Below are 12715 nucleotides of genomic sequence, written 5' to 3'. Positions count from 1 at the left end.
TTAATAATCAAAGGCGCGCCTCTCATATACAAAGCAAATGGCGTAGGAAGGCACAATTTTCAGAAAGTATCATTTGCATAAATTACTTATTATCATAGAGGCTAATAAGGATTGGGAGAAGTCTTAATCACTTGAGTTTTTACAACAGCATTCACCTTTTTGTCAGTATTAAAATATACGTCAATCTTACGCAGACTGAAGACTTGACTCACAGAATTATCTACTAGAAACAGTTAGAAAAAAAGCATGAACGCTCGAAATTGAGTCTGTAATCAGGCACCGAAGTTCGATGCAGATTTGGGAGTCGATGATGTCTGCCCCGGTAGGGTCCTATAGGGTCTTATCGAGGCTGTCGAAACTGATGAATATTTTTATTGCCAATACAAAAATGCGTTTATTTTATTCATTTGTTAAACTGTGATTGTGACCCATGTGAAAGCTACGCCTCTGTTTGCGATTTTACGCTAAAGTGGTCTGTACACGGGCTGTTTGTTAGCGTGCTGTAAGGAATTTGATGCTGTCTCTCGACTTACTCGATCACCTTTCGATAACGTAGGTATATTCCTTTGGTCAGTCAGTATGTTGAAGACGGCATTCTTCGACTTGCTGGTTAACAGACTACCGCTTATTGGTCGATAAATATTAGATTTTAAGTGTTTTGGGTTGGTGACTTCACGTAGTGTGTGCTAATTACCGCATAGTAGAACGATTCTTCACCTACATATGTAAACTGGATAACACGAGCGTGAATACTTCAGTTATAGGTGAGTGTCTGTAGTCAGCAATTCGCATTTTGCTTTTGAGGAAAAGTGCTTGAGTTTGATGAAAAACGAAAAAAATGCAAATTTCTAAAACTGTCTAAAAACCAATGAGGTTGTGCATCAGCTTATGGAGTTGAGGACTCCAGCGACACTAAGAAATAGACTATATTTACACGCGCATATTAAAAATTCGGGTCAAAAGCGCGCACTAATTTTGTATTGGTGACTGGCATTATTGATGTTAAAGGGTAAGTGATAAATATCGATGATTAAATTTCAGAAAGTGGAAAAACTTCACCTTTTTTGCTTTGGAAATTATCACGTAATTTTTGGAATGTTTTAGTTTCGAAATATAAATCTAATTTGTTCAACGTTAATTTTTGAAGTTTTTTGGAAATTCAGTTTGTAAATCTTTATTTTGAGTCCCTTTGAAAATTACGAAAAAAATATGACAAACCGCGACTTTGAGGAAACGATTCATATGGGGTTCCGTCTGAAAAGGGTAAGATTCAGGTGCATTTAAAAAATCTCGTAAAATTGTCGCTCGGAAAGGCTTGGAAAAACGAATTTCTACTTGATTGATGATTGCATGTCGCAAATGCACACCTTACAAGAAAAGAAAATTTTGGAAAGTTGTAATCAGATAAATTGAACATTTGCGTGAATGAATTTTATACCAAACAAACTTTCAAGTTTTATGCATAAGCAGTAAAGTTTTTAATCTGATCGGTAAGCAAATAGAGACGAAGGAGAACCGCGTACGACAATACGAAGGTGAACCTAAACAATCTTAGAAGAAGCGACAACTTTGAAAAAAAAATTACTAGTGGAATCAATGAATTTTGGGTCGAACAATCCTCTAACGTTGCAATCGTATTTGCTATGAATACAAGAATTCAGACTTAAGAATTGTGAGCACCCAAATAAACTCTCTGCATCATGGAATTTCGGGTTAAATAATCTCTTAAATTCCGTGGACGAACGAAAACGCCTGGAGGATTTGAAGCACAATTTTCCGAAAAAAAATCTAAAAAATATTTTATATTAATTTTAATTTTACTTCTTGTATTTCTAAAACGTCTAAATTTACTTCAATGGATTTGTACCTGCCGTTCGAGTGTTCTGATCCTCTCTCGGATTTTCCACCCTGGAGAAGAACGAAATATACGTCGAAACGTCGGTAGTTTCTCAACTTTAAGACTGCCCTAACTGTGTTTGAGTCTTACAACGAAATTGAAAAGGCCGCGAAATTTATTAGGTAATTTTGAAAAATTATAGCTCTCTGAATAGAGTTTCTGTACCGATGAATTTCGAGTTAAATAGTCGTTAATCCTATGCGTATAAACAGAAGAATTGGCAGATTGATTGATAATGAAAGAGTGGGGTAGCCGAGCGGCCTTTAAGCACGCGAGAAAGCACATTTAGAAGATATTTCAAACTCAAAAACAATTTACAGCTTCACAGATGGCTCTTGCACGCCAATTAACTGCGAGCGAAATTAACTCGGAAAATTTGTATTTGAGCACTGAACTTTTGTAATTTAGTGGGAAAAGAAATTAGGATGCTTGCTCAAGTGAATCCCCGTTTCAGAAAACGAAAAGATGCACCTACGGAGCCGTAAAGACGGGGGCAGATTGTGAGAATTTATAGCCAACTAAATAGACCCTTATCAATGTTTTTGGGGTTGAATAATCCCTCAAGTTTTGCGGATAAATGGCGACAGTTTTCGGCTTCTCCAGTAATAAACCAGTGAGGTAGCAGATAGGAAAGCTGCATTTGAGGACCACAGAACGAACACTTACAGGCATTTCCGAGAAGGCGATATATTTTAATTAATTGCAACTTCCCAAATGGGCCTTCTGCGCCAATGAGTGGGGCGTTGAAAAATCCTTCCTGTTTGGTGGACACGTGTTGACATTTTTAATTAATTTTTTTCGTGAAATGGGGTCGCAATAGAACCTTTTTCAAAGCAACATTTGAGAAGGCAAAAAAAGTACCCTAACGACCGTTATAAGAATTGAAACCTTAAAATATTTTAGTTTGTTAGATAGAGTCCTCAGGTATTATGCATTAAAATTCGTATCCACAGGACTCTGTACAAGGTGCCTACTAAGTGATGACACTATTTTCGAGGGGTGATTCCGTGTCACGTTTTGTGAAAAAAAGTCCTTATAAACGTATGTCCAATCTTGCCTCGTTTTCGCGATACAGGGTGTTAAAGTTTAATTTTTTTTTTCGGTTTTTCATAAATATTTTCGGACGTAAGCACGATGCCACGATGAAATTCAGTATTCAAGACTTTTCCGCGACATCAAATTCAAATGTGATATCTGTTTTACCGTAATATGTAGGGGGCCATTGCTGAATGTTTATTAATAAATTAATGTTTTGACGAAGAGATGTGCTAAGAAATTTTTAATCGTCTGTATCTCGAAAACCATTCATGTGAGAGTTTTCGAACAAGTAGACCTTTTTTTGTTTGGAATTGCTGGGGAAACAAGACGTAATCTATTAGAAGTCAAAGTACGGGGCCCTAAAGACGTTAGAGTAAGTTTAACCCGAAACCAGTACTGCGGGTAGCGCCCCTACATAATGCGTTAAAACCGATATCGCATTCGAATATCTCGTCTCGGAAACCCCATGAATACTGAATTTCATCGAGAAATTTGCCTTTATGTCCAAAAATACTTACGAAAAATCGAAAAACAAATAAAACTTTCACACCCCGTGTCACGAAAACGAAGCAAGAGAGGACGTACGTTTATTAGGATTTTTTTTTCGTAAAATGTGTAGACCCCCGGTATAACGGAGTAATGGAGTGAATGAAACGAAGCATTTGTGAGGACTGGAAAGTAATTTTACAGGCTACTTTAACAAGAAAAGGTTTTGAAAAATCGAAGGTACTCCACGGGAAATGCGTCGTTTTATCGGCATTAAAATATGGATGTGTTTCTCCAACGTCATTTAAGAAAACGAAAAAGTGCGCGGAAAGGAAAATTGAAAGAGAAATATGTGATGATGAATGAATGATCTTTTGAATGAATATCAGTTTGAGTAGTTCCCAAGTTTGCGTCAACAAATGGTAAAATTTACTCTTTGATTCGGCACGAAACCGCAGCATAGTTACGCTGTGCTCGAGGACTCGACTAAGCACACTTACCAAGGCCTAAGCGACAAAAGAGATAAATATGAAGTCCCGCAATTATTCAGCCCTATCGCCTTAGATATAATTCAAAATTATTGCTCTTACAGTATTATTTATTCTCTCGAATTGTCTTCTCAAATTACACATTTCATTGGCGTAGCACATGCCTTGTGGAGCGTTACTTGGTCGACCTGCCCGTCTTTGAATTAATGTCAATTAATAAACATTACCATTCTCTAATAAATTACATATGGAATGTGTGTCCCAATAATACTACGAAATGAATGCAATTTTATATCAAACTCAAGGTAAAACTTTAACCACGCATGCAGATATTATATACGGATAAGTGTATTAATCATAAATCGCCGAGGCTTAATAGTGCCTGTAATCCTATACCTACACAATGCTAATCTTATAAAATTACTAGGTAAATTAAGCGAATTAATTATGTGTAATTTACGTACCATATTAAAACAAATTGATACAGTCGTTTTCGTTTTCTGTATAAATTGCATTAGAAATGCACCTCTTATTCAATCATTGAAAAATTGGTTCGTGAATAAGCCACTGGCAAATGTTGAGTTTGTGATATTTTTTTAGTCTAATTATCATATTATTCAGTTTCTTTTGCCGAGTTTATTTAGACTTCCGTAATTTCTCGAAATAAAAATTCGTAATGCCGAGTATTCATTACAATTGCTTTTTGTTATATGCTTCAGAGCGTGATAAAATTACATACAATTTAATATACTCTGTTAAATACATTAATAAGCGCTGACTTTCCGTTTGTATAAACCTTATTACACGTCGGAAATAATCTTTTATGGGGACTGCATATTGTTACATATAAGCGACAATTTCACCTTGAATAAGTCAGCACTAAAGTCTGATTTGCATACGTACATCATCGATAATTAATTACCAACGTGGTGTTGCCTGTGTCCATGTGCAGATTCCCTACGCGAGCATAAATTTTTTTTTTCATCACAGCACGCGAGCTATAAATAGCCATTATTGTCGTGATTTTTATATTATCACATCATGGCAGAGAGGAGCTTTAAAGGAATGGATTTTTAACTTTTAAGGTGAAGGACACGTGAACCACATGCAAAGGCCTTAATACAGCTTCAATTAAATAATGGTTGTTAATTAAAGAGTGCAGTAGATCAATGGAAAAGTCAGTCAAGTGACACCATAAGGAGATGTAGTTTCTCTGTCATAAAGAGTATAATAGCAGTTTCAAGACGCACTTGAAAATATCTCGATTGTGTATATTAAATTTCACTTACGCAATAAAAATGGCAAGAGCGCTTTAGTGAGTTTAAAACTGCAAGAAGCTCTAAAAGTGCCTATCTACCACACGTTATTACAGACTCCCTACGATGCCACGAGAAAAAAGTATGAATAATTTTGGTGATACGGGAAAATACTGCAATAAGACATATTAAAGACCAGGGACGTAGCGAAATTTTTCTCCAGATAACGTCTCGGACGAAGTGGAAAAAAAAGCGAAGACGCTGACTGTGGCACTGGCAAGCCACCGTAAAATATGGCAAAAACGCACATCAAAGCAAGAGATGTATCAACATAAATTCATAGTAGTTTTAATTTATTTAAAAATGCCCATGCAACCTGAAAAAACCGCTCAAGCCGCTGGAAATGATGAATGTGGCTTATGAAATATGGCTGCAAGACCCATAAAAACCAGAAACGTGACAAGATGAGTTTTAAAATGATTGTAATGAATTGAGGAAAATTGCAGAATAACGGAAAAGTCCGTGGAAAATCTACGGTGTTGGTGGTTGTGCCCTTTTCAGTGGAATTTTTTGGTTGAATTTGCAGAGAACTCAAAAAATTAAGTATTTTTCGATGCAATTTTTTTTCTAAAACTTTACATTTTACAGGTGTCAACAAAAATTGAACTGGCACATTCGAAGTGGCACTCGATTCGAATTAAGGAAAAAACTGAATTAATGGAAAATAAAAATTCACAACAACCCACCGACACAACTACTGTACGACAGAACCAATTAGAGGCGTTTTCAAACGTTTCATAAGTTACTGCTCTCAGTGAAGTATTCTCCATATTTATTCATACAGTTGACACGATCGAAATTGAAACTTTCAATTACTCTTCAATTCTTTCCATTTTTTTAAATCTTCACGTTTTTATTTGACCGTACCAATTTTCCATTAATTACTTTGCCGCACCGCACGAGTAAACATCCAGTTTAGAGTTGTCTTTCAAAAAGGGCGCCGAACTTTAAATTTAAAATATCTCAATAAGAAATTTCCGTGGGGATTCGTACCCATATACTTTTTTCATGAAACATGTAGGAAAACATAAATTTAGTCATAAATAAATTTTACACCGGGTGATAAAAAAGTTATGTCCCTTTAAAAAGTGTTCACCTAGTTCTGATAGCGCCCTCTATAACGGGCGTCGTAAATGTGAAAGGATTCTGATTTCTCGCTCCTGAAAATCCCCGACGCCATATTTTGTTCAGGCAGTAGCATTACAGAGTAATTAATTTCTTTTTCCTTTTATTTTATCTTCACGTTAACGTTCTGTATTTTGAAAATCGTCCATTTTCGGACTAAGGTAAACTGGATTAAATCGTCATGTTGTCGTCTCAGAAGTCTTCGGTAGGATTTTGTACAGGCTTTTTAGGGGCAGCCGCCACAGGGTGTCCCACTAGCGCGGGCCTCAATCCGTTTCTCGAAAACTGCGAGCATTAAAAAGTTGAAACTTGGGCACCATACTAAAGTGGTGGTGATCTATCGATTAAAAAGATTTTCATGAAAATACCACTTCCGGTTATACTGGAATATACTATTTTAAATAGAACACACATATATTGTATAAAATTTCGATTGTACGGAAGATTATGAACATTTTTCACGTTTAACGTTCCATGTCTAAATTCAATTTTCATCGAAGCGATGTTTTCTGATTTTAATAGCTTAAGCTCTGTTTTACCATTATTACTTAAAGTTATCTAGTATTAAGCTTTTTGACCTTTTATTTCCTCATTAATAGGCTTGTTTTTCTGTAAGGTGTTTGGTGCATTTCCTAGTTTCAAAATGGTCTATTATGCATTCGAGGAGTTTTCGCGATGGCTTATAGAAATGTATGGCATGTTCTGGTTAATACTTTGTTACATTCACTACAAATAATAAAAATATCGAGGTAATCTTCGTTTGCATAATTTACGGGTGCCGCCATACTTGACGTAGAGTACCGAACGTTGAAAAGTCTTTTTCCGAAATTGAATTAAAAACGGTTGGGTTTAGGTATAGACGATCGAATTCAAAGTAGTACCCATTTTTCGTGCTAAGTGTGTATTCATAAAAAAAAAAATATAGCGGGTCCCTACTTAAGGAATGAGAGTATTTTAGAATTTTTGAATCACAATTTTAGGCTATTTTTTCAAACACGTTTTGTGGAAACGTATGCTTTAGCTCACCGATCCAAAGGCAGTACCACCACAGCGCAAAATTTCATTACAAGACATTTAGCCATTTACAAATGATTAGATATAAACGTCGATGGCTGCAATTGTAGTTTTCTTTTGGACAATTTTAAACATCTCAAAACCGTAAAATTTAGGCATAGAACGGTATACGTGAAAAATGTCCAGCACAATCGAAATTCGACTTAACGTACAGGGTTCCACATGCGGTGTCCCATTTAGTGTAAGCTAGTTGACGTTAATTTCCGGGATGACACCGCAAGGGGTATTTTCGTGAAAATATTTTTAATCGATAGATCACCTCCACTTTCCTATGACACCCAAATATCGACTTTTCCCTCGTGATAGTTTTCGAGATGCAGATAGGGGCCCACACTCGTGGGACACCCTGTACGGGGAGATGGCCATCTTTACGTTTTTGCAAAATCGCAGTTTCTTCTGATATAGGTCGTGTCGAAAAAAAAATCTAATTATTTAGCAGAAGCCTTAAGTGAAAGTTTCCTGCTCAAACGCATAAAGAAACCTACATTTCAAGTAGTTGCATTAACAGTTTCCCTTTCACGTTCTGTGGTACCTATCAGCTTTGTTACAATGATTCGATGTACTAAGTGTGCACACACGCTGTTCAAATAATTGCAATAATTCAAATAATGGCCTTATCCGGAAATGGAAAAAAGATTTACACAACTTTCGTATATAAAGCTCGGTTTTCCGTTGCTTGCTAATGCGGATAATTGCAACTTGTTGCGACACGAAAACATTCTTAAGTTCTAATTGGCATCTTCATTAGTAGGACGAACGTTGTGATTCGAATAGTCGATTCTATTTTGCAATGAAAAAAATGTGACTCTTTTACGAGTTCTCCAATAATCACTTGCGCTGTGTAAGTAAGCCGCAAGTGCGCCAAGTGTAACACACTCGTGGAACAACCTGGTGACATAATACGTGCTTAGATTTTTTTCTCTACATCCTACCGTTAATACCAGTCACCTTGCACATTCTTGGCTTATACCGCAAGAAATAGTGTCAAGTGCTTATTTTTCAAACCATTCTTCCTCTGACTTTGGTTATCTTAATTTTTCTTCTTACTACCTACTGCGGGGAGCGAGGAGGGCGAAATTATCCATCAATGAGCAAGTCTCCAAGGACATTTACCGTCAAGAGTATTGCAGGGGACGGAAAACGGAAGTTTTTAAAATTTTCAAGATCATCCGAACTTCAATGCTTACAAGCAAAAAGGCTCTTCGAGATCAAAGATTCGAGGGTCTAGTTGTAAACAAATCTTGTTGGGAATTTAATGAGTTTCTGCGAGTGTTTTCGAGAAAAAAATCGAGAAAAAAAACGGTTCTCTCGAACCACGAAAACATCATTTGACCACCTTCGATGCGAAAAGATGAGATGTTTCAGGTAATTTGAGTTCCTCTAGAGCAAGTTTGAGAACTCTACCCGGACAACCATAGTCAATGGGTTAACGTAGAAGATTTCGAACTGCAAACTTTTTATTTACACCATACAGGGTGTTTCGGGGGAAAAGCGCCGTAGGTTGAGAGAGGCTAGACGATGTGAAATGTAGTTAAATGCAGCCAAAGTGAGGGCGTCGGTCTGACCCTTCTTTGCGACGCAGGGCCTTTAGTGAATTTGGTCGAAAACCTGAATTATTTGTGCAAATCTGCTATCTCTCCATTTTTTACCACTCAAAGCATAAACACGACTACATTTTTAGAAATCGCAATAAATTTCCTACAAGATAGAATAGTTTACGTTGCTAATGGAACTCAACGTAGCCGCCTAAATAATGGGAAAACTTGAACCTCCGCGTTTCTTGGTATTACTCAATGGTACCTCGCGCAATGAATTTCCCAGCCATCTCATTGGGGATTCCATCAAAGTAGTTCTATTCAATATACCTTTAAACGGTATATCCACTTTTAAAATTCATCAAGTTTTATGGTTGGAAATGTCGAACCAAACAATCAAGAACCACTAACGCAAAACACAGAAGTCGGTGTGGCGTTTCAAAGTGCATTAAAGAGGACAACTTTAATGAAATCCCCGAAGAGGTAGCTAGGAAATTTATCGGGCGAGGTACCATTGAGTAATACCAGGAAATCGAGGAGGTTAAGATTTTTTCAAATTTTCAGGCGATTACCTTGGGTTCCAGAAGGCACATTTACCAACAAAAATGTCCCATCTCATACGAAATTTAATGTGGATTTCAAAAATGTAGCAGTGCTTGTGTTTTGACTGGTAGGAAATGGAGAAATAGCAGTTTTAGATGAAAAACAATAGGTTTTCGAAGAAATTTACCAAAATGCCTATATCTCGAAGAAAGGTCAGGCTAGGGCCCCCGTTCTAACTGCTTTTAACTATGTTTTAGATGATCTACCTACGCTTAATCTACGGCCCTTTATTCTTGAAACGTCTTCTATACTCAATTCAGATGGGGGACAATGCTTGTAACCCGACAATATACAATCGTAATATTCAGGAATAGACAATTTTGCTAGGAAATTCCTCAAGTTTGTAATTAAGAGACTTTAGATTGTCGGTGAATAGAAACAGGCAGTTTATCGAATTACGAACCTCCATGAGGATTAATTCGAATTTAAATATTGAAATACTTCCAGATTTTACAATCCAGAGAAACAGAATTTTCCTGAATTCGAAATTCGCGCTGGAACTAGGAATTGGTTTCATATGGAGTTTTCGCAACGGAGAAGGTTCAAATATTGACGAATCCTAACTATAACAATAAATTTCGTGGAAACTATCGAATTTTTAAGAGTGTTTTGATGAACAAAAGCGGGTAATTTTACAAAGGATTTAACATTGCACTTAAATCGATAAATTAGAAAGTAGGTAAAAGTTGTTAAAAATCGTTAAGCTGCGGGATCGTCACAATTCTCAATATGGTCGATATATGGCGTGTTTGCACTTCCCTTCGTCTTGTTTTTCTTATTTCTGTCGCCAGATCGATATTCAACATTTTTATGTTTTTTTGCCGATTTAATCATTATTAAGTTCAAATTTGAAATGGCACATTATTTAGTATTATTTCCCAAGAAAAAAAAACGGATATTACGTGGATGATACGTGCACATTTCCAAACGTCCACAGAACCCCCAAATTTTGTTCCAGGGTGTACAGTATGATGGACCAACAGACTGCCTGGGTTCTAGCCCTTCAGCTGGTAGCCCTCCTATCCATTGCTAGTGCAATTCTCCTCTATCTGATTTGCAAGATCCGCGGCAATCACGACAACGCAATATCAGGTTCCACTCCTGGTGCTGGAAAGCCTGTCTTGGTGACTTGCTGTGATAACGCTATTGGCCTGCAGGTCGAGTTTATAAAAAAAAAAAAAAAACAAAACAAAACAAAAATTATCTAAAATTTCTTTTATAGATCGCCCTTCATATGGCCAATAGGGGCTTCCGAGTTTTCGCTGGGTTAAAAAATGGTTGCTCTGGATGCAACGAAGACTCTGTTCCGGCTAAAGTTATCAGGTCCTGGTTGAAGTATAGGGAAAGCATCCAGGGTCAAGGCAACATAGTGCCGCTACATCTTGATGTAACCCGAGAAGATCTTCTTTATGAGTCCCTGGATATTATTAGAGCCCACCTGCCAGCAGGAGAAGACGGGATATGGGCGGTAATTTGCACCAACGGTTTGGCATATCGAAGCCCCATAGCGCAGCAAGATATATCTCATTGGGACACCATCTTGAAGACTAACCTTATAGGGGTTTTACGCACAGCTAGGACATTCCAGAATTTACTGAAACATTCCAGTGGACGAATTTTGACTATTGGCAGTACTGATAACATGGGATGTGGGTTGGTGGCGTACGCTGCGAGCAGGTCAGTAAAGCAAAAAAAATTCTTAGAAAAGGGCGGTACAGTGGCTAAATGATTATTTAATCGACTTTCTAAAACTAAACTTGATTTTTTTTGTAAATTTTCATTCAAATCAATGTACACTGCCACTCGCAGAAGAAGAGTGGTATCTAACACATGTGGAAAGTTTCTTTCTCGCCCTCAACTTGCGGTCTTGTGCAGTAAACCTTCCGCACTCGTTAGGTAAATAATTATGCGTGCGTTTTCCTGTCCAAGGTGTTTCAGAACTATGGAATTAAAATTCTAGGGATTGTTTAGTGCCACAATGGAAGACATCTGAGTGTTATGGTTATACACATGGTTTCTGGGGACATGGGTAAAAATTAGATAATCGCTTTGAACGACTTCAAATGCCGCAGTGATTCGCGCAGTCAAATCTTGCTCTGTTTTGACTGGCGTTTCGTAAGCCAGGAAGCGTACACGTCCCCATAAAAAGAAATGTAAGGGAGTCAGATCGGGTGACTTAGGGGGCCACGGAAGTGGACCCCCTCTGCCGATCCAGTGTCGTCCGAACCAATGAAGTCCAAGGATGACATTTTGAGCAATTTCCCTAGTGTTATTTTCTGCAAACACATTTAAACGAAACGTACTAAAACTCGATATAACACATTTTCCATTAAAGTATCATAGGACCGTAGCGCCTTAGAGAGACGTTTCCGGAGACTAGTTCTTATGCTCAGATGTCTCCTATTGCTGCACCGAACAATTCCTAGAAGTTTTATCTTATTGTTCTGAAACACGCTGTATATGCAATTTAGTTTTAACTTAATATCAAGAAACATGGATACTTTTGCTTCGAACTCAACTTAAATCTTTGCTTTCATTAGATATGGAGTGGAGGGAGCGAGCCAAGCTTTAAGTCAAGAACTTTCCCCGTTGGGAATAAAAGTTATTACAGTAAATCCTATAGGAATACTGCCGGAGTTGCTTTTCTCTCAACCAAAGTTAGCAAGGTAATTCCTTTGCGATGCAGTTTAAGCGGCATTGTAATTTTTATTTTACGAATTTAGGAAACCGGATTCGGAAGAAGTTTGCCTGGAAATTAATGAATGCCTTGAATATCAACCTCAAGTGCTTTCCAGACCGGCTTTGGAGATCCTGGATATAGCTGTAACCACCAGAGAACCAAGGGACCGGTACACCTTGGAGTACAAGTACAAATGGTCGCGCCAGTTGAATCTATGCAAGGTGTATTGAGATTGTTGGTTTATAGTGTTTGTTGGTATTTTTCTGTGAAAAATCTTTGTATTTTTTTAGTTTGTGTACATAGTTAAAGAAAAAGCGGTTTGCAGGATGGTTTTAGTTTGTTTTTAAGGCACAGCACCCCATCATTTTGTGCAATATATCTTTTAGTTTCTGAGATATTTGCAATGTAACCCGGCAACACGTTACTGTTTAAAATTTGAGGGGTGGTTAGAGGATCCGATCCAAGAAAAACTC

At 37.4% G+C, this 12715-nt stretch overlaps 1 protein-coding gene across 4 annotated transcripts; it reads left to right on the top strand.

Moving 5' to 3' along the window:
* Positions 1-532: 532 nt before the first annotated feature.
* On the top strand, positions 533-12569 carry LOC136340588 (D-beta-hydroxybutyrate dehydrogenase, mitochondrial). Of its 4 annotated transcripts, none has more exons than XM_066284786.1 (5): positions 533-552; positions 10521-10719; positions 10785-11239; positions 12103-12228; positions 12286-12569. In XM_066284786.1, exons 2-5 carry the CDS (start codon positions 10531-10533, stop codon positions 12470-12472), a joined length of 957 nt encoding a protein of 318 aa, XP_066140883.1. In that variant the 5' UTR covers positions 533-552; positions 10521-10530; the 3' UTR covers positions 12473-12569. The 4 variants fall into 4 exon arrangements, with proteins under 4 accessions (XP_066140883.1, XP_066140884.1, XP_066140885.1 ...); XM_066284787.1 differs by lacking the exon at positions 533-552 and adding an exon at positions 559-764; XM_066284788.1 differs by lacking the exon at positions 533-552 and adding an exon at positions 787-1009.
* Positions 12570-12715: the final 146 nt, after the last annotated feature.

The sequence above is a fragment of the Euwallacea fornicatus genome, chromosome 8 (genome assembly GCF_040115645.1).
Source record: "Euwallacea fornicatus isolate EFF26 chromosome 8, ASM4011564v1, whole genome shotgun sequence".
Lineage (NCBI taxonomy): Eukaryota > Metazoa > Arthropoda > Insecta > Coleoptera > Curculionidae > Euwallacea > Euwallacea fornicatus.
Note: the sequence above shows the minus strand (reverse complement) of the source record. Positions and strands in the feature narration are given on the sequence as shown.